This window comes from Nyctereutes procyonoides, unplaced genomic scaffold, assembly GCF_905146905.1.
Source record: "Nyctereutes procyonoides isolate TBG_1078 unplaced genomic scaffold, NYPRO_anot_genome, whole genome shotgun sequence".
In the NCBI taxonomy this organism is placed as follows: domain Eukaryota; kingdom Metazoa; phylum Chordata; class Mammalia; order Carnivora; family Canidae; genus Nyctereutes; species Nyctereutes procyonoides.
In genome coordinates, this window is record NW_026575052.1 from 8,953,480 (window position 1) to 8,979,596 (window position 26,117).

At 54.5% G+C, this 26,117-nt stretch overlaps 1 protein-coding gene across 3 annotated transcripts in view; it reads left to right on the top strand.

The window, feature by feature from the left end:
• Positions 1-14,049: 14,049 nt before the first annotated feature.
• Positions 14,050-26,117, top strand: part of EPHB2 (EPH receptor B2) — a 186,245-nt gene continuing 174,177 nt past the window's right edge. For all 3 annotated transcript variants that reach the window (XM_055331915.1, XM_055331916.1, XM_055331917.1), the window contains exon 1: positions 14,050-14,209. In XM_055331915.1, the coding sequence (XP_055187890.1) occupies positions 14,149-14,209 (61 nt within the window). In that variant the 5' untranslated portion in view covers positions 14,050-14,148. The remainder of the gene's footprint in view (positions 14,210-26,117) is intronic.

The following is a 26,117-nucleotide window of genomic DNA, read 5'->3' on the forward strand; positions in this document are numbered from 1 at the left end:
ACACACGATCCAAATGCCTTGTATCGCATTCAAACACGCGTTTAATGAGCACCTACTGGTTGCTAGGTATGGGGATGGGGCCAAGGTGTAGTTTACAGCCGCTGTTCTTGGGAGGACACTGGCCTATAGTGGAACCCAGCCTAGGAAGACCTGTAGTCCATCATCGGAGCGTCTCTAGGAGGTGTATGGCACATGCTTCCAGTCGCAGCAGCTCTTAATTCAAATGGGCCAGGGCTGAGGTCTTGAGTCCACATCCTTACTGAGTGGCCATGGCAAGTGTCTCCTCCTCTATGAGCTTCAGTGTTCTCATCTGTAAAATGGGAATAATAACACCTACGTCATAATGTTACAAAAGTTAAATAAGATTCTATGTGTGGGGGGTGCCTGGGTGGCTCAGCGGTTGAGCACCTGCCTTTGGCTCAGGTCATGATCCCAGGGTCCTGGGATCGAGTCCCACATTGGGTTCCCCACAGGGAGCCTGCTTCTCCCTCTGCCTGTGTCTCTGCCTCTCTGTGTGTGTCTCTCATGAATAAATAGATAAAACCTTAAAAAAAAAAAGATTCTATGTGTGTTTTCATTATTACTGTGTAACAAATTTCCTCCCAAACTTCTTGGCCTAAAATAACAAACAGTTATTGTATGGCTCTGGTGGTTTCTGTGGGTCAGGAATTCAGGACTGGCTTCACTGGGTGTTCTGGCTCAGGGCCTCACCAGGTCATGGTCAGAACGTCGGTGGGGATTTCAGTCACGTGAGGATCTGGCCTCGGGTGGAGGGTTCACTTGCCAGGTGCCTTCCTAATGCGGCCAATGGCGGGACCCCCAGCTCCTCTCAACTTGGGCCCGGGGCTATGGGCCTGAGTGTCCTCAGACATGGCAGCTAACTTCCCCCAGAATGAGAGATCCAAGCAAGAGGAGAAAGTCAAATGCCTTCTAATGACCTAGTCTCTAGGGTCACACAGCAACACTACTGCTTTGTTCTATTAGTTAGAAGCACATCATTAAGTCCAGACCATCCTCCAGGGAGGGAATTAGCCTCTACCTCCTAAAGGGAGGAGGACCTAAAATGTGGGGACATATTTCAAACCACAGCAGCATGAAAAGCTCAGTGGAGGATCTGTGAGTGTCACAATCCTTTGCCATGTTTGTGTTTCATTTTACAATCAACAGGATTCTTTGCACCCCTTCCTACATCCCATGTTCAAAGAACCCTTTAGTGTCACTATTTCCATTTTACAGATGAGGCCACTGAGGCTCAGAGTGACGTGATTTGCCTAGAGTCACCCAGACTTTGGTGGCTCGAGCTGGGGTTGGAACCCAGCCCAGGGTCAGCCTGGTAGGACGGCAGCAGCTGCTTCTGTTACCGCTTCCCCACGAGATGGGAGCTCAGGGTCTGCATTCTAAAGTACATGCAGATGCGTGAGAAGTCATGGAAATCCAGCAGGTGATGAGCAAGGCAATGACTCCTCCGGGAGAAGAGGATGGCACAGGGTGGAAAGGGCCTGGCGAGCCTGGGGAGGAATGGGACCAGACAGGGCATGGCTGGTGCAGAGAAGCTGCCGTTGGAGCTTGAAGTGCTGAGGGATGAGGGCGAGGAGGTGATGGCAGGTGTCAGCAGTACCTGAGAGCAAGCGGATGCAGGTGATCACATCTGAGGGTTCCCAGCAAGGTCACTGGAGGTTGGGTGGGCTCTGGGATGGGGTGGTCCAGGCCAATGTCCTTGGACATAATCCCCCCACCCCTAGCGAAGAAGGGAACAAGCCTGGAGCTTGGAGGGAGGTTCTCTTGACTCTATCACCCCTGAGCTGTGTGTCCCGGGGCAACCTCTACACCTCCCTGAGCCTCCGTTTCCACAACTACGTGGAGACAGTGACATCCACTGAGTCCCCAGCCCCAGCATAAACACATCCATCAGGGATCCTCTAACACGCTGGCGCTCATTCGTCTTCACGAGGCAGAAAAGCGTAACGGTCTGGAGCTGTGCTGTCTGTAGGTAGCGACTAGCCACTTGCAGCTACTTACATTCAAATATAAATTAATTAAATGAAATAAAATTAAAAATTCACTTTCTCAGTCACAGTCGTCCTCTTTCAAGCTCTCAGTGGCCATATGTGACTTAGTAATGCCATAGTGGACGGTGCAGAATGGCACATTTTACCGTCGCAGCAAGTCCCATCAGCATAGGTTCAGAGCAGCACGGTCCGGAAGGATAAAGCGCACGCCACGTGTGTAATTTTACATTTTCTGGTAGCCACATTAAAAAAAGAAGATATTGGGATGTCTGGGTGGCTCAGCAGTTGAGCATCTGCCTTTGGCTCAGGGCGTGAGCCTGGAGTCCCGGGATCAAGTCCCCCTTAAAATCTAAATCTTTTTAAGAAAATGTCAAACAGGTAAAGCTAACTCTAATCTTACATTTTATTTAATCCAGTATATCTTGAATACTATTTCAACATGTCACCAATATTTTTTTTAATATTTTATTTATTTATCCATGAGAGGCACACGCAGAGAGAGGCAGAGATACAGGCAGAGGGAGAAGCGGGCTCCATGCAGGGAACCCGACATGGGACTTGATCCCGGGTCTCCAGGATCATGCCCTGGGCTGAAGGTGGTGCTAAACCGCTGAGCCACCCAGGCTGCCCAACATGTCACCAATATAAAAAAATAAAAATAAATAAATAAAAAACTATTAATGAGATATCTTTCTTTTTTTTTTCCTTACTAAGCCTTTGAGATTCAGTGTATGTTTACATTTATGGCATATCTCAATTTGTACTAGCCCCAGTTCAGTTGCTCCATAGCACATCAGACAGAGTAGTAGGACACAGGCCCTGGGGACCCGCAGAGAGTGGGAGTATCACCTCCACGGGCTGCAGTGCCGTGTGGCGTGGGGCGAGTAACTCTGTCTCTCTGAGCCTCAAAGCCTTTATCTGTAAAATGTCTATGATATTCTGTATGCAATATGATGATAAAGGTGGTACCATTATATCCTAGATGTGATATTATTATTATTATTATTATTATTATTATTATGCCATTATCTGGTATATTATGATTATGCCAGCAATGGTTGTGGTAAGGACTAATGAAGGGGATGAGCGTAACGCCTGGAGCGCAGAGTACACCACAGGGTAAGCTCTCAGCAGATGCCACTTGCGGTGGTGGCGGGGGTTACTGTCACGGGTCTGACACTCCCACCAGGCCGAGCAGTCCTGGAGGACAGGTCCCCGGGTCTGTTCACCTCTGCCCCCACCCCACCACACACAGCCTACCCCCTGGCCTGGCACCTGACCCAGAGCTCCGCTCTTTGTCTGGGCCTCTCTCTGTGGTCAGACAAGTGTGAAGGCTGCTCAGCTTTCGTGCCTGTCCCCACCCCAGGGTCTCGCTTGTGGCTCATGACTCAAGCTCAGCAAACATTCTCAGCTTGTGAGGCAGTTGTGGCTCAGAAATCTGTCCCCCTGTGTGAATGGGGGCAGGGAGGGAAGAAAACCCTGGGCTGGCAGACGGGAGACCTGCTGGTAACTCCAGCGACTACCTTGGTTGGATTATTCTCTCCCCAGGCCTCAGTTTCCCCATTATAAAAATGGGCAGGTCAAACCCAAAGACTGTTAGGGCCTATCTGTGGCATCTAAACAGCTAGTAATGAGGGTCCCCAACCAGCCAGGCTCTGCTCAGAGGTGACAGCACAACAGATGTGTCCCTCCTTAGTACACACTCCCAGGGATGATGGATGAGGACACCCAGGCCCCACACTCTGAGGGAGGAGACCCTAGGCCTCCTGACCTCAAGGTATCTGTCACCCCCTCCCTTGGCTGAGGAGGGTGAGAGAAACGTGATTGCACTGCTCATACTCAGGAATCAACTAGCCATCCCAGCTCGGCAACCCCCCAGCTGTGTGACTTTCAGCAAGCTTCTTAACTTGCCTCAGTTTCCTCATCCATAAAATGGGTGCATTAGTACTTGCCTCGTAGGGCTGCTACAACCTTACGTGAGCTGGCATATGTCAGGAGCTCAGAACCGTCTCCAGCTCCTGCAGGTACTCTTCCAGTGTTCACTGCTATATTATACGTGTGTACGTCTATACGTACAGTTTGATGTGTTATTATATTATTTACAGTCCTGCTATTATTATATTATGTGAATCACGGTTGTATTCACTCCACATGAAGCAGGTGGAAGAGGAGGCATAACTGAGTCTATTTAATGGACTTTATCTCATTTGGTGCTCACATCAACCCCATGAGGGCACGCTCCCTGCCCCCATGGCATAGATGACACGAGGCTCCGGGAGTGAGGTGGCTCGGCCAGGGCCGCACAGCCAGCAAGTAGCAGAGCAGGGATTCTTGGCCCCAATTGTGGCTCCAAGGACTTCACCCTTTCTCCCCTGCCTCCGACTGCTTGGAGAAGAAGCAAGCTCTGGGTTGCCTGGCTGGCTCCTGCAAGGATGATCTGCCCAAGCTCCTCTCTGCCAGGAAAACCTGCCTCTAGAATTTCTGGCCCTTGGCTGGATCCCGGTTAGGTCAGGGTCCTTCCAACTGCCTCCCCATGGCCCCAGTCCTGGCGGTGGCCGCGTTGGTTGCTTTCTGGACAGGCCTTTACTGCAACCAGAATAACCATGAGCTCAGAAATCTCCCTTTCTGTGGCCTCATTTGCATAATCCCCACAATCCAATGCAGACTCAGCTTCTCTTTGTGATATTAATTATGTGGAGGAAAATGTCCTGAGCAGGGAAGACTGGCTCCTGATTTCCAACCATTGTCCCCTCGCACTATCCCTACTGCTCGCCCCTCCCAAATATGTCATGGGTATGATGCAGAGTCGGAATTCAGGAACCAGAGGCTTGAACCTGCAGCCGTGTGTCCCTTCGTTCCCGGATTCCCTTGGGGCTGCTCAGGCCCCTGGGAACCACTGGAGGAAGGAAGGCCTGGCCCCCGCTCAAAGATCAGCAATCGGTGGATATTAAGTGTTCAAATGTGTGATAAAACACACCGTTTGCATTTAAAAATTAATCCCAGAGGAAAATAATAGACTATTAGTTAATAGGTAGAATTGACAAGCTGGCTGCTTTCCAATGCCATCTCAGGCGGTTACGGCACTGAACCTTACTCAGCCTTTGCGATGGTCCTAGAAAGATGAGAGCCACCTGCCTGGTCTCCTTGGACTCCCCTCGAGCTCCTTGTCCCAGCCCCATAGTCTGAAGCCAATTGCTAATTCCACCCCATAACCTGGGGGAACATCCTACCACTAACTTGCTGTGTGACCTTGAGCTAATCACCTTCCTTCTCTGAGATTCAGGTCCTTCATTTATAGAATGAGAGGGGTGGAGAAGCTGATGCCAGGCTCTTCCAAATTTAGAAATTCTCTGGTTCTATACTCCCCATCGCTTGTGTTGAGGCACATCTTGGGGCGCACTTTTCAGAAGGAGTCTATCCAAGGCAAGTCGGGGAAGGCTGGGAAGTTTGGGCTCACAGCCTCAAAGCCCCCTTTCTTTTTCCTCTTCTCAGAACCTGTCCTAGACCCCAGATGCCTGCTCCCAGGAGATCTGAGTTCTAGTCTTGACACTGCTCCGACCCGCCTGAGACCCTGGACAGCACGACATCCAAGGACAGCCAGACTCTGGACTGGGCAGGGGCCCGTGACACTCTGTCCATGCCACACGGATGTGCTGGCGAGGCCAACCCCAGACTCTCCCAAGAAGCAAAGCCAGGCAGTCAGGGACAGCACAGGGGAGAGCAATCTGCAGAGAGAAGGAAGGGCCCAGAAGCCTCAGGCAGGCACCCTGGGAGAATTTTCTGGGCGGTAAATGGGATAACATTTGTGAAATGCTCAGCACAGGCCTTGGCAACTCTTGTGATTACTCTCATGATCTCAGTGGTTAGAGATGCCTTCGATTCTGAATTATCCCAAGTCATATTCAGGCCTCCCTTTGCTGGATTCTATTAAGTCCTGATCACAGAGTAGAGCTTCCTGGGTTTCGATTGCCAGATATGTCCTGAGTTCATTTCTTATGATCAAGAGAATTGTCACAACTCCTATGTCATCACCTCCTGGAAACATACCTGCTTGTCATCATCTTCCCTCCTCTCCATCCATCCATCCATCCATCCATCCATCCATCCATCCACTCTCCTAGTTGGTAAATACTTCTAGAACACCTCCTTGTGCTTGGTCTTGTTTCAGTGTGAACCAGCCATAATCTTTGCCCTGCTGCAGGTCTACTCTTACTCCGAAATCTTTCCAGACAGTTGAGCTACACCTGGTTCTATGACTTTTTCTGGTCGTGTGCAATAGTCCTTAAAGACTGCCTGACCCTTCCCTGTGCTCCTGTCACCCCAGTGCCCAGCCCAGTCTGGGTCTTTTTTGAGTGTGCCTGGAGGAGTGCAACTCTCCCGGTCTTCAATGCCTCCACACCCAGCGCCCAGCTCACCGGGCCAGCAACCCCTCCCTGCTGCACCTCTATTGCCAGGCACCCACCCAAACAGCTCTTTCAAAACCCAAGAGATAGGTAAACCGGGAAACGGCTGGCCTGGTGAGCAGCCATAAAAACCCTGTGTACTCCTGGGTGGCGCAAAGATCAAAGCATCCTATATCAGGCTAGATGGGTAACCCTAACCACCTTTTACCTGGATACAGCATCCCACGGTTTACAGAGGCGGTTCCCATCTCCTGGCGCCTTTCATCTCCCAGAAGGGGCCCCGCCGCAAGGACACTGAGACGCAGGATATGACACAACCACCCAAAGCCACGCAGAAAGTAAACGGCAGCACCAGGATTTGAACTCAGGTCTCCTCACATTTAATCTGATGCCTTTTCTAAAGGGCCTTTGTCTGGGGGTGGGGGGGTACGGTCAAGACACCTGGCTCCCGGCCCAGCATTCACGAGTCTCTTGAGTGACCTTAGCTAGGTCACTTCCTCTCCCGGCTGCTGTTTCCTTCACCGTAAAGTGGGGAAGGCCGTCATGCTCATAAGATTGTTGGGAGGATCAAAGCAGATGATGGGTGGAAACAGGCTATGGAGCCGGGCTGCTCATGGGAAGCCATACCCACCATCCCCTACCAGGACCTATGAAGGGCTCCCAGGAGGGACTGACTCTGGCTCATGGATACTGAGTAGCATTTTACCACCTGTTTCTAATACCAAGCAGGTTCCTTCTGCTGCCTGGAGAGAAACTTCAATTCAGTTAGAGCAAGCAATTACTCAGTACCCCTGTGCCTGGCCCTCGGGGGTTTAGAGGTGAACAGAACACAGTCCGCCCCAAATGGGCTTCCTGTTTAGAGAAAGCATAAATTTTCAGGAAAAGGAAAGTAACATTCTACAGACACCTGCTTGGGGCAGGCATTGTGCATCATGCCCTCTCGTTCTGCACTTGTAGCAAACCTGTAAGGATTAGACCCATTTTGCAAAGAGAGAAACTGAGGCTCAAAGAGGTTAAGATCACACAGTATTCGAACATGTACCTTCCTAACTCCAAAGCCCAGACTCTTTCTACTACTCTGTGAGGCTGTAAGAACCTAAGATGAAGGAAATTGGGGTGTGTGTCGTCAGCACGCTGGGGACCTTGAGAGAGGGAGAGTTGATCCCTGGAAGGGTCCCTGGAGGAGGTAGCATGTGAGCAGGACTTTGGAAGTCGCGGATTATTCTGAAGACAGGATGGAGAGATTGTGGTCTGGGGTGAAGCTGTGTGTGAGAAGAGCCTGGATGTGGGGAACGAGGGATGAGGGGGCTTCTGGGGTACGGAGGGCAACACCCTGGCTGAACCAGAGGGGACCTAGAGGTGAACCATGGGGGGCAAGGCTAGGAAGATGGGCTAGGTCCTGTTTCTAAAGGACCTTGAATAGGGAGCCACGGGGAGCCATGGAGGACTGTTGAGCAGGAACGTGGCTCCCTTGAAGATTTAGAGTTTCAGGAAAACCTTCCAGGAGATGGAGGGTCGTGAGCAGGGTCCTGGAAAAAGAAGATGAGGCTAATTAAGATCCACCCCCTATATTTGGCATCTAGTTTCCCTCTGTCGTCAAATCATTCAAAAACACTGAACACACTTTCTGTGGACCAGGCTCCGTGGTAAGCATCTCGTGCAATGTCCTATGTCACAACTCTAGGAGATAGACACTGTTGTTAGCTTCGGTTGCAGATGGGGAGACTGGGGCACAGAAAAGTGAAGTGGCTTGCCCAAGGTCACAGGTCTCGTAAAAGGTGGGGCTGGGTTTGAACTCAGGCCGTTCCTCTCCCAAACCCATGGCCCTTCAGAATGAGAGCAAGAGGGAAGCTCTTCTTCAGAATAGACCCTCAGATGACCTCCACTGCAGAAGGCTGGTCACAAAGTCTGGTGGAGACCCAGAGGTCAAGTGGCCCCTGCCCCTCCCGCCTGGGTCTCTATCCTCCGCTCGTGCTCCGGAGGGTGCATTAACTCCCGAGCCCGCCAGGTGGCAGTGGGGAGACTGGCTGTTCGGAGCCTCGGCCCAGCCCAGCCTCCAGCTCCAAGTCACAAAGACCCAGGGCCTGGTGGTGGCGAGGAGTGAAGCACAGTGAGACTTTCAGGGGATCCTCCCCTCCTGCTTGCTCCTGGCCACAATCCCTGCCGCCTCTGCCCTAGAGGGGCACCCAGAGTGGAGCTGGGTTTGCAGGTACCTTCAGGTGAAGCAGGAAGAAGGCACAAAAGGTTGCCAGGTTTATGGCCATCCTGTCCCCGGAATAGTACGCAGCTGATAGCAATACTGCTGCCTGAGAGTTTATAACAACCGAGGGAAATGCTCACTCCACAGTGCTAGGTGGAGAAAAAATAGGACACGGCGTCGTGCATTCGGTAAGATTCTAATTATGTGCAAAATACTTGAGTCTAGAAAAATGCCTGAAGGGAAATGGATCAAAACAACATGCACAGTGGCTCTCAGGCTGGGGAAATTATGGGTGGTTTTTGTTTTCCTTCCGAACTCCTTTATATCTTCTTTATTTTTACCAGCAGATGTGTTCCACTTTTATCACGAGGTAGAAAAAGTTTTCTTAAAAGAGAGGGGAAAGATACTAGCCATCAATAAGATTTTTTGGTCTTTCAATGGTCACCTCCTCCAGGAAGCCTTCCTTCTCCGGAGGGAGGTAGCGACTTCCTCCTCTGTGCCCTTCGAGTGTTTGGACAGCCTGTATTAAGGAGCATGTTTTGCTCCATAGGGTAATTACTGACGTCAGTGTCTAAATCTATGCTATTCAATATGGTGACCACTAGCCACTAGCCACATGTCACCAAGAGCAGAGACTGGGGTAGATAAATACATTAAAGCAAACTTCACCTGTTTCTTTTTCTTTTTTTGAGGTGGCTAATAGAAAATTAAAAAGTTACGTACGGGGCTTGTATTATACGCTGCTGGATGGTGCTGGTCTATGAGTTTCATGAGGAAAGATCTGCCCTTGCGAGGGCAGGCCCAGAGAGGGAAAGGGCCCTGTCCAAGGCCTCACAGCAAACTAGTGTCAGAACTAGGACTTGAACTCCCCCGGCCTCGCACTAGCTCCAGCTGTGGTCTCACCCACAACTGGCTGTCCCCCCGCCATGGGTCCTGCCTGTGGGCAGAGAAGGGGCCGTAGGATGGGAGTCCGAGACCTAGTTATGCTGTGAGGTGACCCCTGTGTCTGTCACTCAGCAGAACACATTTCCTTTTCAGAAGGCCCTCAGGAAGAAGGCCTCAGGGGGAGTGGAGGGGGCCCAGAAATTGGCATCCCTGGTGTGGGGGAGATGAGGATGCAGGTTTTGCTGTCTCCAAAGTGGCCTCAGAAAAACCATCTCGGTCAATGCCCTCATTCTGCATTTGTGGCAAGTGGGGCCCAGAGAGGGTGAGTGCACTGCCCGAGGTCACACAGGTATTCTCTCCTTATAATCCTCGATGGTGGAGCGCCTGGGTGGCTCAGTGGTTGAGCGTCTGACTTTGGTTCAGGGTGTGATCCTGGGGGTCCTGGGATCGAGCTCTGCATCGGGCTCCCGGTAGGGAGCCTGATTCTCCCTCTGCCTGTATGTATGTATGCCTCTGTGTGTCTCTCATGAATAAATAAAATCTTTAAAAAATAATAATTCTCGATGGTTCCCCATTGTGCTTAAAATACAATCCATATTCTTTCTCCCTGACCTAATCTTCTCCACACTCCAGTTGCTTGCCATGCTTCAGCTACTATTCCTAGAAGGTGCTCAGGATATTCTCACCTCAGGGTCTTTGCATTTGCAGTTCCTACCTGTGGGCAGAAAAGGGGCATTAGGATGGGAGCCTGAGACCTAGTTACACTGTGAGGTGACCCCTATGTCACTCAGCATAACACATTTCCTTTTCAGAAAGCCCTCTTTTTCTATACTTTTTTTTTAATTTTTTTTTTTATTTATGATAGGCACACAGTGAGAGAGAGAGAGGCAGAGACACAGGCAGAGGGAGAAGCAGGCTCCATACACCGGGAGCCCGACGTGGGACTCGATCCCGGGTCTCCAGGATCGCGCCCTGGGCCAAAGGCAGGCGCTAAACAGCTGCGCCACCCAGGGATCCCCTCTTTTTCTATACTTTTACATGGTGGGCCCCTCATCATCCAGGTGTTGGCTGTCATGTTTGTTTCAGTCTTCACAGAGGATTTCTCTGATTCCTCCCCCCCAGCTAGAGAAACCCCTTCCCCAGTTACCCAAGGTCTTATTACCCTGCTTTAGTGTCTCCTTGGCATTTATCACTATCTTAATTCTCGCGTCCACGTAGGTCTTATATGACAGAAGGTGGGTTCTAGAAGAGCAGCGTCTTCTCACAGCTGGCCTTGCCTCCCCAGTGTCTGGCATGTAGGAAATGCCCAATTAATGTTTTTTTGTTTTTTGGATTTTTTTGACAGAGAGAAGGCAGGAGTGGAGGGGAAGAGGACACCAGTAGGGGGAGAGACAGAGGGAGAGGGAGAAGCAGGCTCTCCACTGAGCAGGGAGCCCGATGCGGGCCTTGATCCCAAGATCCAGGGATCATGACCTGAGCCGAAGGCAGATGCTTAACCGACTGAGCCACTCAGGTGCCCCCCAAATTAGTGTTTATTAATCAAATTTGATTGAAAGAGTTCTGGACAAATCCGCTCACTGCAGGCTAGTTCCAGCTGTACCCCTACCCCCAAATCTGCTGTGTGTCCTTGGGTAAGTACTTTTTTCCCCTCCCTGGAAACTTTTTTCCCCTTCTGAGAAATGGAGCTTCCACTGCTGCCAGGCTGGCTGGCAGGATAGGCTGGTTGAATTAGCATCAGTCGAGCTGATGGGTGTGAACGCTGCTTTGTAAACTGTTAAAGCGTGATTGCAAATGTGAGTAGCTGTTGTCATTAGACAAATGAAGTTAAGCCGCCTGGTCCTCGCAGCTGAGGGGATTGGGTCAGGTGCTCTCTGGGGGCCTCCCGTCCTGCCAGTGTATTGTTCTGAGTCCGGGCACTGCCTGCAGGCGGCTCACAGTCTGCAGGGGTTGCAGAGATAAGATGCAAATCAGAAACAAACAATCTGAGACACCCGCAAAGGGCGGTAGGGGGCTGACCATCTTTCAGGAAATAGAAAAGTGCAAAAGCTCAGAGAGGGGGGTGAGGCCAAGGTCAATTAAAGCTCTTGGTGGGGGGTCGGGTGGGGCCAAACCTAAGCTCTTAGAGTGGAGGAGGCGCCCTGGCAGAGGGAGCAGCTGGGACAAAGGCCGGCTGAAGGCAGTTGCCAGAGACCAGTGAGGAGAGGCCCGGCCGGACTGTCGGATCAGAACCCAGCCTCCCTGTCGGATCCCAAATAGGGACTAAGATATTGTTTAGGGAGACAAAGATGGGAGATATTGTATTATTATTATCACTATTTTTCTTTTTAGCCAGTTAAAGCCCCTGGACTGCTCTGTATTTAATTATATGATGTTGAGTAAGTCACTCCCGTCTATAGGCCTCAGTTTCCTTATCTAGGCGGAGGGGATGTGGGAAGTTGATAAATGACTCCCGGAGTTTGATGCAACCGTGAAAGGACCGAGAGGGGATAGAACCGGGATCAGACAAGCCTAAGGGTTGAACCCTAGCTCCGACTTGCCATATGATCTTGGACGAGTTATCTGGTCCTCCGTTTCTTTATCTGAAAAGGTCAGCACCTGCCTCACGGGGTTAAAAGATTCAGGGCACAATGTATACACAAAGCTTAGCCTAGTGCCTGGTACCAGACCCGCAATCATGCCATTGCTGTTCCTATTTTGGGTCAAAGAGGGAGGTACCTCTTTGCGGTAGGTAGAGGGTGACAGGGGCCCCCGGGGAGAGAAACAGAGCAGAAGAGCTGGATCCACCCAGCACATAGTAACAGGTGCTCAGGAAACATCTGTTGAATTGGGAAGAGACGAGACGGGGCACCTGGATGTTGGCTCCAACATGTGCGCTAGCTCGGGGTCGTTCTGCCCGGGGGAGGGACTCTTGCCCCAGGATGGGCCAAGCTCAGCATCCCTCAAACCCTGGGTCCCCTGGAAAGTCTGACAAGCAAGAACTGAAAATAAAGGCCATCCCTACCCTAGAAGATCTTGACCCTGGTCAAGGAGGAATCCATAGGCTTGAGAGGGGGGCATCCCCCACCCCCCAACTTCTTCCTCTCCAAGCAGTCTTTCCCAGCTGGCAGGGCCCACTTCCTCCTGGTGACCTTCCAGGAGTTGGACTCCCAAAGCTTCAAAAGACGACCCAATTTTCCCAACCTTAGATGGAATCTCAGAGTCTGGGGGGCCCTTTCCTTGGTATGGACTGTAGGGTGGGCTCCGAAGGGAGGGGATTGCGGGGACATTTTGATAGCTTGTAGGACAAAGGGACAGGAGAGGTCTGGGTGGTGTAGAGCGAATTTAAACCATCTGTACCTCTACTGGGCTCTTACACCCACTCCACAGAGCAGGAAGCTCCTGGTTAAGTCTTGTTTGTCAGGAGGCAGCTCGCAAAGGCCAGGGGCCCTGCCTGGGTGATTCCCGCAGGCCCCCTGCAGCCTGCCCACCATCCGGCCTCCGCAAAGCCTGTTAATGATGATGGTGATGAAGGCTGTCAGAGCAGGGCCGGGCCCACAGGGATGGAAAAGGGGTTGTGTCCTCCCCGAAGGGACTGCCACGCACAAAACCATGGCTGCACAGAGAGAGGTCCATTCCATGGGGGGAATGAGGCTTCCCCAGATACCGCCCCCCCATCTGCCTCTTTCACCCCAAAACTGCATTAGGAACAAGACGAACGGAGAGAGAAACCTAATGTACAGATAGAAGGGTCTGCGGGGAGAGGCTCACGGGCTGGCTCAGAACAAGGCGGGGAGGTAGGCCTGGGGTCTGTCTGCCAGGCCCGGCCCACCCCCGCTGGAGTGACCCCCCCACCCAAGGCCCTCGTGTTAGCGCCAAGGCCCTCTCTCCCAGGCGGAGGCCCCAGCCCAGCCCCAGCGCCTGGGAAAGCCGCCTGTTTTGTTCCCATCTCCGCCCCCCCTTCTCTCTCTCTTTCTCTCTCTCTCTCTCTCTTTTTTTTTTTTTTTTCATTCATTGCAGTTCGGTCCCTTTCGGAGCCGCAGGGACCCGGGTGGCAGGGCTGAGGCAAGGGGGTGGCACTCCCGGCCCTGACAGGTAGGGCCAGCCCTCGCTTTGGGCAGCCCCTTCCCCGCCCTCCCCCCCCCCCCCCGGGGTCCCCTCTCCCTGCCCCTGTCAGCCGCGCCAGACGCTCTCCGGCTTTGCAGCATTCAATAAAAATTCAGAAACATTTGGGCTGAAATCGCTGCTTTATCTGGAGGAGCCACAGCGCCGGGAGAGACCACTGCTGCGCGGGGGGAGCTCGGGGCCTCGGGCGCCCGGGCGCGCGAGGTCTCCGCGCCCCTGCGCCCGCGCCGTGGCCCCCGGGGGCTCCGCGGGCGCGCGGGGGGCCGGGGCTCGGGGGGCGCGCGCGGCCGGCCGGGGTCCGGGCGCGCGCGGGGGGCGGCGGCCGGGCCGGGCTCCCCCCGCGCCCGCGGCTCAGGTGGGCCGTGCCCGGCGCTGGCGGAGCCCGGGTCCCCGTTCTGCCCGGGCTGGATGGCTCATTCTGCTGGCTGCGCGGTGGCGGCGGCTGTGTGTGCGCCGCGCCTCGCCGCCCCCCCCGGCCCCCCGAGCCCGGGGCGCGCGCTGCCGCCCGGGTCCCGCGGCGCGGCGGCCCGAGGCCCCGGGAAGCGCAGCCATGGCCCTGCGGAGGCTGGGGGCCGCGCTGCTGCTGCTGCCGCTGCTCGCCGCCGTGGAAGGTGAGCGGGCGGGCGGGCGCGCGATGGGGGCGGGGAGCGGCCGGGCACGGGGCCGCCGGCGCCCACCTCCGCCCGCGGCCCGCCAAGTTTGCCCGGGGGCTCGCGCCGGGCGCAGGTGGCCGCGGGGAGGTGTGTCCGGCCGCGCGGGGAGCGGCGGGCGCTGATTGACTGTGCCAGGAGGAGGCGAAGGGACCATCTTGCCGAGGCTTTGTAGCCAGCGGGGCGAGCGCCGCCCAGGGCCGGGGGCTGCCCACGCGCGCCCGCCGCCCCGGCCCGGGCACCCGCCCCGCCCCGCCCCGCCGCGCCCCGCACCCGCACCCGCACCCGCACCCGCTCCGCGCGGGCCTGGCCTGGCTCGCCACGGCGTGGAGGGGCGCCCGCCCCCGGGGCCCGGCGCGCGGTCGGGGCTGGAAAGTTTGGCAGCGAGCGGAGGCAGGGGGGGCCCGCGGCCGGCCGGGGTGGGGGCCCCGCGGTCTGCGCCCCCGGGACGAGCGGGGCGCCCGCCGGGTGGAGGCGAACGCGCGCCAGCCCCCGCGCCGCCGCCTGCCCATCGCCCGCGGCGTACAATGGGGTCCCCTCCCCGGGAGGACCGCGGGGGGGCGCGGGGGGGTGGGTCCGCGGGCATCCCCCCGCCGCGCCGGGTCTCCGGGCACCCCTGCCGGCCACCGCCCCGCCGGCGGCGGCACAGCTCGGCGTGGCCGCGGGAGCCCCGGGAACTCTCCAGCCGCCGCCAGGGCCGGACCAGATGCTCTTGCCCCGTGTCGGGCTTGGCCAGGGTCGCTGCCACCCTCTCCCCGTGGCTTCGTGGCTTCGTGGCTTCGTGGCTTCGTGGCTTCGTGCGTCGGGACCGCCCGGCCCCCAAGGGGTCGGGGTGGCAGCCGGGCCTCCCCGAGCCAGCTGGCTCTGGAGGGAAAGTTAGTGGGATCTGGGTGTGTCCACCAGAAATGGCCAAGCTTGTAGGGCAAGGAATGGATGTGAATAATGGTTCTCATGTGGACTGCGCTTTACAGTTTCCAAACCGCTTTACAGTTTATGAAGTACTTCGCACTATATGCAGCTCTCTGTGGTTTACAACGTGCTGTACGGTTGACAAGGGTACTTTGAGCTTTGCAAAGTGCTTTCCCACCCACAGTTTTGTTGGATTCCCCCAAGTAAGTCTCGCACAGAAGCCAGGTGGGTATGACTGTTACACCCTTTTAAGCGGAAGGGAAACCGAGGCTCAGAGAACTCAGTGGCTCACCCATGGCCTTTGGGTGGTAAAAACAGAACCCAGGTCTGAGGTCTCTGAAGCCTGGGCTCTGTTCATATTGCTGGCTTTTCTTGCCCCTACGGCAGGGCGACCCCTTCCAGGATCTGCCCCCACGGGCTGAGGAGTGAAGCATATGTGCCCTCCTCTCAGGCCACTTTGGGATGGTGGAGAGCCCCTTCCCCTCTTGCAACTCAAAACAAACAAACAAGCAAGCCCCAGAACAAAAACCTGATCAGACCAGGCGGGGGGCTGTGGCCTCTGCAAACGGTCTGGGGGGACCCTCCTGTGCTGTAACTTTAGTTCTTCTCTTGGTAAAGGAGCGCTTTAGTGACCACACTTTGGGGGTGCAGGGGTATCCCTAGATGGCAGTTTCTCGAATGCAGGCAGCTGTCTTCTGGCTCCTGGAGGATCTGGCGGTTGCCTGTGGTTTCCCAGAGTGGGGCCACTGGGGTACTGAGGGTGCCCCGGGGCCCTGGGTGTGGAGGGCAGCCCTGAGGCCTGGATGCTGGCTGGAGCTCCCTGGAATATGGCTGAGGTACCACTTATTAACTATGGCTTTGGGGAAATGACTCATGTGTTGGCCCGCTATACATTGGGATGTTTACAGTATTATGGGGCGCTTGGCATAAATATTGCTATTTAGGTTGCAGTCAGCGGTGCTGGAGGGGAAGAAAATTGGCCCCTCTTGCGTTGGAAGAGGCCTGGTGTGTTTTTAATTACCGTGGGGTAGATGGAAGGCCCGTGCCTGTCCGGCCGTGGCCCTGGCTGGGGATGGTTTGGATCTGGTGGGCTGTGGCCTGGCTGGACTGTGGGCCCTGGACACCCGGTCGATGGGCCGCTGACATCACAGGAGGAGGTGGCTGCTTGGGGGCAGGGTGGGGGAGGGCACCCCAGACCTTGCTTTAGGCTCTTCCTTTGCCCCCCAACCCCCAAGACACCAAGGAATCTAATCTGTCAGGGGTTAACAAGGAGCTGGCCAGATGGATGGGGACATGGTGTGAGGTGGAGGTCAAGGGCCCTGCTTCTAATTTACTTGGGACTCTGGGCCAGCTCCCTCCCTAACGGGGGCCTCAGTTTCCCTGTGTGTAAAATGGTCTGGGTGATCTCTTGGGATCCCATGATATATGCACCCACTTCCTCTCTCTGAGCCTGTTTCTTTCTCATCAGATGAAGGCGTAATGATCATCCCCTTCCCACCTTATCTCATGGGGGTGTTTGTGAGATTCAGACCACATAACGAATGAGAAAAGCCCACCCTGAAGAACTGTGTGTGGCCTTGGGGTGGGGGGTGGAGGATGGGGTTGGGCAGGGATGCTTGTAGCACATCCCAGAAAAGACTGGGTTCAACTGGGAACAGCAGAGTGTATGGCTTCACGTCTGAAGCTTGGGGTGTTGGAAGGGCTTCCCCTGAAGCTCCCAATCCCCCGAGTCACATGGCCAGCACCCCATTCCCTCCCCGCTCCTCAGACCCTGTAGCAACAAGGCTGTCCCGAGCACTGAGATCCTAGGAAACCCCCAGAACAAGAGAGGGGAGAGAAGGTGTATGTGTATTGGGGGATGGGGGACTCCTGGGTTGGTACGGTGAACCTAATGTCTCCCCTGAACCATGAGACACCCCCCCCAGGGAAACACAAGTCTGCAGCATCTGGAGTGGGGGCTTAGTGACGGATGGAAGCACCCTGGGGACATATCCAACAGGAGAAGAGGCCAGTGACAGACCAGCCACTAGATGGAATCCAAAGGTTGAAGTCTAGGGAAAATCGGTCTCCGTGCATTTGCTCCTTTGGTCTCCAAATATTTATGGAGCTTCCTCTGGCCGGTGTGGGGCTGAGCAGGGAGATAGGGGACAAGCTGATAGGGAAAACATTGGCACATATAATGTGATACGTGTGTCCCAGAGTGCTGCCAGGAGGAAGTTGTGCGCCACTGGGGCGGCAGAGGCGGTTTAGGATGGAAGAGGGCTATTTCCTCTTTTATGGCTTTATTCTTTGCCTCGTCCTCTGACTACTTCATTCTCCCTGCAATGAGACTTCCCCAGCCACCTGTCACGCTAAAGAACTGTGTTCTCAAAAGTTAAGGAGGTTGCCTTTAAGACTTAGCGGATGAGGAGACTTTTACCTGGAAAGAGAAGCAGCCTGTGCAGGGACGTGGAGGCTCGGACTGGGGACTTGCTTGGGTGCATCTGAGGGGGCCGGGTGTCGAGGGCAGCAATGGGAGATAAGCCTGGAAAAGGAGGGCAGGGCAAGTCCTGAAAGGCTAGGACGGTAAGTTGAGGAATTTGGACTTGATGGTGAGGCCCTGGGGAGCCGTTGAAGGTTCTTGAGCCATTGAGGGACCTGGCCAGATTTGCGTCTGGAAAGATCTCTGACATCCAGTGTGTGGGATGTTCAGATGAGCCACACCCGGCCCCGCACAGTTGAGAAAAGGTCAGCTTGTCTGTTCCCTGCTAGAGTGTAAGCTCCCTGAGAGAGCTCACCTGGCTTATTTTTGTGTCCACAGTTGTGGGAAGAGGAGCTCAATTCCGATGCCACCTCCCCAGAGGCCTTCCCCGAGTACCTCATCTAAAACAGACTTAGTTCAGCCGCTTTCTAGCCCACCTGCTTTGTTTTGCTTCCTGACACCCATGGCCATCCGAAGCGGTTTCAGAGTTTCATTAGTTTCCTTGTCTGGAGTCCACCTTGCCCACTAGACGATAAACTCGGGGAGGGAAGCGGCTTTTATCAGTCACGTCTGCTATGGCCTCATCCTCAGTGCCTAGAGCTGTGCCGAGTCCCATGGGTCCCCAGTAACTGAATGACACAGTCAGCTAAGGAACGTTGACTGAATGTATGTTGAGTGAATGCGTGAACGGATCTACCGCATTGTGTTATGTAAAGAATCAGGGGAATGATACAGAGATGAAGGAGACCAAGGAAATCTTCCTGGAGGGAGAAGCCAAGGGGCTGGCTTGGACATGGTCACAGGTCACGGTTCATCCAGGGCTGAGGAGTCAAATGGGTGAGCAGCGGCTATGTGCTAGACAGGTCCCCTTCTTGTGAGGGCTGAGGGAGCCCGCCCTCCAGCCCCCCAACACACTTCTTGTCTCTCCTACCCCCACCCCGGCTCTCTACTGGGTCCACCTCTTGGGCATTCCCTAAGACCCAGCGACCTTCAGTGGGATTAATTTGGAATTGGTTTTCCTTTTATGTTTGTTTCTTCTGCTTTTCATTTTTAAAGGAGGCTCCTTTCATGTATCCGTCTTAGCCAGGAAATCCGGGCTTAGATTTAAAACCCAAATGCTGTAGAATTCAGAGGCAACTTGACTTTATTCATTCATTTATTCTCCCATCCACCTGTGGGCACCTAGCTCGTGTCAGGTGCCGGGGAGGGGAAGGCATTCCAGCTCCGGTGGGGAACGGGGCCCACCCGGCTTCACAGAAGGGTTGGGTAGAGAAGAAACACGGCGTTCGAGGGCAGTCGGACCTGGGTTTAAATGCCAGCGTGCTGTGTCCTGGGCGAGGAACTCAGATTCCCCGGACCTCCGTTCCCCCAGGGGTTTCTGTGGACACCCACATGAAGCGTCAGGCATTCCGGCACACGGCCGTGAACATTAGATGCTCTTCTTGGCCCTTGTGAGGTCCCCTTCCTTGGACTGTAGGCGTAGTCAGTGATGGCCGTGTCCTAATTTGGCCCCCCTTTTGGCATTTGGGTTGTCCAGGCAACACATCAACCCTAGTGTCTCTCTCAACTCATCGCTCAGGCTCCCAGCATCCCCCAGTCTCGGGATGGCAACCCCACACGTGTGGGTGGGTCCAGAGCTCCGTCTCTGATTCCTCCTCCAGGGCCTTGTTGGGAGCAGGTACTTGGGTTCTTATACCAGACGGACTCTCAACAGGGTTCCGCAGACCTCCTTAGTTCTGGGGATCTGTGATCAGCCCAAAATGATCATTGAACATGGGATATTAATGCAGATTTTTCCAGGAAGAAGGTCCTTAGTTTCAGAAATTTCTCAGTCATGGTGAAAACACCAGCCTATGCCAGGGCACACGGTGGGGGGCTTGCTTCCCCTAATTCTGGAATCCCAGGTTCGCTCCCACCCCTGCCAGCCAGCCCTTCTGCTCTGCTGTGCCCCCACCCCCCGTCCCTCCCACGAGGTTGTCCTTCCTGGTGCTTTTGCTACCCCCCCCCCCCGCAACTTCATGAAGGTTTGCATCAGCTTCAGAGCAGGGGTGGAGGGGGGGTCTCCGGGCAGCCGTGCTGGGCACTCCGCAAAGCCCAGGGTAGCAGCTGGGCAGCTGTACCACCCAGAGCTCACCTATGAGTTAAGGCTATAGGTCAGACCCCGCACACAGAGAGACCCCTGCAGGAAGGTGCGGATGGAGCTGGCTGGTGACAGGAGGTCTGGACTGGGTAAGGCAGGGGAGCTGTGCTCCCTCCCTGGGTGGAGGGGGGAGATCAGGGCGGCCTCCTGGCAGAGGTGGGCCTGGCCTGCTTGCCTGACTTCGCTGGAGGTTTGGTAGATCAAGAACACGGCCTGGGAGTCTGTATCTTTAACACGTTCCCCTGGGCTTGTCCATTGGGCAGGCAGATTTGTTCCCCAGAGGATAAAACACAGGACTCCTGGGAAAGAGGAAGAGACGCCGCAGCGGGAAACTGGAAAAGACTGAAATAAAGCGAAATCAATCAGAGTTAGCACCACCTGCCCGGGCTGCCTGCCTGCTGGTGGACAGAGGCTGGGCTGGGGGAGGGCAGGGAAGGATGTTTGCACAGCTCCCAGGGGCGGGACGGGCCGTTGATGTGACAGCACCTGGAAGCTTCCTGATTGGGATCAGCTCAGTCTGATAAGGCTGCTTGAAAGCCCTAAAGGGCCTCTTAAGGCAGCTGCCTTCTGGAGGGTGGGAGAAGGGACACCTGTCTCTTTGGCGCCCCTGTGTCACCTGGAGAGCTTGCCCAGGCCACCTTAGCCGGGCCACGCCAGGTGAGCTTCCTGGAACCACCTGTTGCCCTGCTGCAGCCCCCTGGGGGTGGGGGTGTCCTCAGGGAGGAGACCTCGCCTGCTCTGTGGCCTTGAACAAGGGATGTGCTGAGCCTCGGCTTCGTTGTCTGTAAATGGAGATGGAAACGCATCCTGGCGAGGATTAAATGAGATGCTCAGCAGTGCAGCCTGCCCGGTGGCTGCGGCCCATGTTCACTGGTTGTCCTTTCCTGTGAAATGTCCTACGAATGTCACTCCTTGCCAGAGTACTTGCTCCTTTCTCCGAAATCCCATAGCCCTTTAGCTTAGCCCTGACCGCCTTTCTATTGTTCCATAAACCGCATAGCCTGGGGGCTACAGGAAGGGCCTCCAGAGTCAGACCATCCTTTGCTGGGTGTCCTGTCTGAGTCCCAGCACCCCCCCCCCCACACTGTACAACAGGGAGAACGGTAGTTTCCAGCTCTGGAAGTGGTTGTGAAGAATGAGTGTGTTAATCCATAAAAGATAAAGCTGAGTGCGGCCTCAAGTGTGATGAGCGTGCAGCAAATCTTAACTGGTTGTTATTGCTGGACACCGACAGGAGATTGGCTTCAGAGTGGAGGGGAATGTGGGTGCTGTTTGACTAGGGGGACTCCGTCTCCATCTCTCTCTCAACCCCTCTTCGCTCAGCTGTGGGGAAAGACTGGAGATGCAGTGGTAAGTCCTGAGCCTTATGGGGCAAGGCTCTGACTCTTCCTGGGTGGTTGAGTGGCCCCCCCAGCCTCTGTCTCTGGGACCCATCCCTCCCCCAGGTCTGCCGCCTTAATCTCAGGAAAGTAGTAGGATCCTCTAGAGCCATGCTTTCCTTTTTGGCCCTATGCCTGCCAGGCACCAACTTCTGTGCCATGATAATGATCAGGGCCATCGATTCTTGTGCCAGACACTCTACCGTTGTGTGTGTGTCATCTGCTGCAGTCGCCCCAAGAGCCCCACCAGGTGGTATTATTATGATGCCCATTCTACAGATGAGAAAACAGAAGCTCAGGGGTTTAGCCCAAGGACATAAAACGAGGCGGTGAGAGTCAGGGATTCAAACCCAGGTCCGGGTGACTCCAGAGCCCTTGTTCTTCACTGCCACTCCAGCCATTTCTGGAATGTGCCTCCCAGCTCAGTGGAAGGGCTTGGCTCTGGTGAGGGTCTCCAGGGCAGCCGTCCAGCCTCCGACTCCATCAACATCCTGAGATAATGCAAGCGAGAGGGTTCTGGAACTCACAAACCTGCCATAAAAATGCAATCTCTGTCATAATGGCCAGAATAATGTTGTTCTAACTTAGACAAATCGGGTGTTAACTCGTTACATCGTAAGGGGCGCTTCCACAGAGAACTGAGCGGCAGGGCCATTTGTAGCTTGTACTTCCAAATCCATTAGCTCATCGGGTTTTCGCAGCAACCCAGTGAGTGGGCAGGAGCCATGGGGCCCATTTTAGAGATGAGGAAACTGAGGCCGGTGGGGGTGGTGCCAATGCTGCTTGCACAGGGTCAGCAGCCAGACCAAGCTTGAAGCCCAGGGCCAGTCTCAGTGGCCCAGAGATCATCAATCCAACTTGAATTCTTAGCCAACATTTAAAAATCAAGAGATTTTTAGAGAGAGATCCTCTTTCTGGCTTCTGTGACAAGTCAGACAATCTGGCTTCGCTGGGCCCACGTCCCACACGGCCACAGTTGGCTGGAGCCGAAGAGTGGCTGCCTCTGCAGACGGCAGGAGTGCTAGGGGTAACTTGCTACCAACTCGCATTCCACATTTGTGTGGGTTCAAGCTTTCCTCCTAGATCTGCCCCCATCTCTCCGTGTGATCTGGAGTAAACTGCTTCCCTGCTCTCAGGCCCGTCACTCTGGGCCTGCCTCTTCCATAAAGTGAAGCAGTGGGACTCAGGGGTCTGGGCGGCCCTTTCCAGCTCTGAGATTCAATGCTTAGTGCCAGGCTCCAGGCAGGGGAGAGCTATAGAAAGTGCAGGACTCTGCTCCCAGAAAGTGTATCAGCTATCTTTTGCTGCATAACAAGTCACCCCAAAAATGTACTGGCTTAAAACGATGATTTATTACTTCTGATTCAGTAGATGGGCTGGGTTCCCCTGGGTGTTCATTCTGCTGCGTGTGGTGTCAGCTGGGGTCACTCATGAGCCCATACTCAGCTAGGTTGTGCCGGAAAGTCCATGGTGGCCTCTCGTACCTCTCTGAGACCCTGGTGGGGCTGGCAGGGCTGGGCCCGCCATCGCATTCCTCAGGATCTCTTGCCATCAGTCCAGACTGACTTGGCTTTCCATGGTGGCTGGCTCCCAGGATGGTGAAGCAGAAACTGCCCAGACCTCTGAAGACCCAGGCTCAAACATCACAAAACATCACCCCTGCTGCCAGAAAAAGGTCACAAAGCCATCTCAGGGTCATCCCAGGCTTCTTCATCAGGTTCCAGGTGGGGAGAAATAGAGTGGGCTTGATTTTCTGCTCAATTGTTAAAGGAAAGTCAGTTTGTTCTTTCTTTCTATCTGTCTTTCTTTTTTAAGCTTTACACCCCACGTGGGGCTCAAACTCACAACTCTGGGATCAAAAGTCACACCTGCCAACTAAGCCAGCCACGTGCTCCCAGGAAAGCCCCATTTCTTGCTCAATGGTTTAACCCATAAAAATTGACTCTTCATTGCCCAGAGTCTTCAACACGTCTCTGGAGGGGATGCTTAGAGCTCGGCATCCCCCACCCACCAGCTTCACCATGGGCACACATCTCCATGTGCTGCGAGCCAACCTATGGTCCAAACTTAGTCTTAGATTACTCCCCCCTTAATGGGAGAGTGGCTTTGTGTTTAGCAATGGGAGGCATTGTTGGTGGCCATATTTGGAGACAATCTGCCACGGGGAGTTTATAGTCTGGTGCAGGGGTGCGGGTAACAGGAAGCCAGAAGCCTCATTCCCTACCTTCTGTTCCCTCCCACTCCACCCCCAGCACTGTCTCTCCCTGCACTGGCTTCCAGTGTTATCTGTCTCCCCTAAGGGGGCAAGGGGCTCTCCACACTTCACCTTATCCCATGCTCAGCACAAAGCTCATGATAGGCACGAAATAGATATTTATGCAGTAAATTACAAATGATTAAAAACGGCAGCCAGAATCATAGATAGTCAAGATCTAGCATGAGGCTAGAGGCCAGACAAGGGGGCCCTGGTCTGGTGGGACCAGATTTGGAGAATGGGACCAAGGTGCCCCTGTGGCCTGGGGGCAGGACACGTCACCCCTCGGAGCCTCAGTTTCCTTATCTGTGAATGGAGGATCATGATTTCACCTACCTCAGAAGGTGATGGCAAGGAGCAACTGCGTTCTCCGTTCAACTGTAAAAGAACCTGTAATGGTGTGACTGCAGTTTGTCACTCCCACCTTGGCCAAGGGCCACCGTAGGAGTAGAGAAGCAGTGGTGGAAGTGAAGAAGTCTAGGGGCATTGGCCTGTTGCTGTCAGATCGAAGTCTGGACCCCAGGTTGGTCCAGAGCACGTAGAGATGTTGTGCCACTGGTGAGTTGGGTGGGTGGGCGACCCTGAGCTCTGAGTGTGAGCCGCGTGTTAGACAGCAGTGCCCCGGAGCCCATGTGTGTCCTCCAAGGAAGCCAGGTGCAACCCTCTCCTGACCAGGTCGCCGTGCTGGAATTGGGATTCAATTTTGCCACATCTTCTGATTTTCAGAGTTTTGGTGTTTATGGGAAAGATGAGCTTTTAAATGTTTGCTCAATTTCTTCTAAAACACTGTCCTGATCAAACAAAACCGTGTTTGCTGGCTTGATCTGGCTCACCGGCTGGCAGTTAACAAGCTGTAGCTCAGGTGTGTCGGGGTGGGAGCGAAATAACAAGAGCATCGTTATCTCCATTTTACAGATGGAGAAACTGGGGCTCTAGGAGCCGCAGTGACTCACCCACGGTCACGCAGACGGTAGGTAGTGAAGTTGTTGGAAATGCCTCTTAACCTTGAATTGGGGGAATTTCTTTGCCCGTAACTTCCCTCCCCGGTCCGTTTTCCTGCCTTCCGGAACAACCCAGAAGCATAAGCCCCTTCCGGCAGGTGTGGGCCGCGTTTGGAGGCAGAGGGCATGTCTTCCTTTGGGTTTCTTCTTTGGGGCAGAGTTGTTGGAATGGAAAGCACGTGCTCTTGCAATGGAACCTTCCAGGCCAGGTTGGACCTTCGGCTCCGGCTCCTATGGCGTGACGTTGGCCCTTCTAACTTCCCTCCTTGAGCCTCCGTTTCCTCCCCTGTGAAATGGGGCCAGGAAGAAGCGGCAAGGCAGGCGTCGCAGGCAGCGGGGCAGCATGTGCAAGGGTCCGGATGGGCGGCCTCTGAGCGTGCGGCGCGGGGAGCCCGAGTCCTGTGTGGCTGAGAACGGGGCACGCCGAGCCCAGGGCGGGGTGCGAGCTGCCTGGCCGCAGCGGGGAGAGAGCGTGAGGTCAACACTCCCATTATGGCGACGACATATGTCCACAGCACCAACTTGTCACTTGGCCTGAGTCCATGGGAAGCCGGAAGGACAAAAAGCATCTGAAACGTGTAAGTGGGGAGAAAGCGGCTTAGCGCACAGTGGGATGCGTCCCGCCTGAATGGGGCTTCTCCGCCTCTCACAGGGAGGCAGAGCCTGGGAACAGCGTCGGCCAGAGCCCGCGGGGCCTTTCTAGAACCCACGAAAGGCCGTGGCCCAGGGAGTCTGCGCGAGTCAGGGCCCGGGCCGGTCCGTCCTCTCGCCTGTCCCCCGTCAGCGTCAGCTGTCATTCCCCACGGCCTCGGATGGCAGCTCCTGGGGCTCTCGGGAGAACAGCCGAAAGGGCCCCCGAGCTGCCAAGGAGGCCCTGACGCTGGGTGTCCCCGAGCCGGCCCGGAAGCCCAGCCATGCCAGCAGAGCTTGGGACTCCCTTCTGGAGTTGAAAGGGTTCTGATGGCTCGTTGGCCTGGGTCCAGGGACGTAGCAGAGGCAGGAGACAGCGGAGGAAGATCCCAGACTTTGGAGGTAGGCAGACTGTTCCGATCCTGGCTCCTCCCCACGCCAGCTGTATCACCGTGGCTGAGTCGCTTCATCCTTCCCAGCCTCAGTTTCTCATCTGTAAAATAAGATGACCTCACCTGCCCTGTGGTGGCATTTGGGGGGAATTAAAAGAGATAATGTATGAAAGGCAAGTGTTTGCTGAACCTCTCCCAGCCTCGGCTTCTCAACTGACATTTATCGAGGGCTTGCTAGAGACCAGGCAAGGTGTTTAGGTGCTAACGGTTACCTGCATCCTAGAGACGAAAGAGTTAAGGCTTACAGACGTTAAATACTTTGCCTACAGAAAATCACGGAGTTAGAATCCATACTCAGGGACCCTGACTTCAAGACAGATCAACAAAGAGCTGGTTTCTTGTCTTCTTCTCTTTAGTATTTCAAACACACAGGAATGTTGAAAGTGTAGTAGGATGAACACCCATGTGTCCTTCACCTAGATTCAGTAGTTGTGAACGTTTTTGCCCCATCTGCATCCCTAGGTGTACAGATATGTGTGCATTTATATGTGTATTTGACCAGAAGTGGCAGACGTGGACAAAGAAGTAGTGTTTACTGGGAATGGATCCGTGTATGTCAAAAGCCCACATTCTTGACCACTATTTTATTTTAATTTAATTTAATTTTGCTTTATCTTAATTAATTAATTAATTTTTAAATATT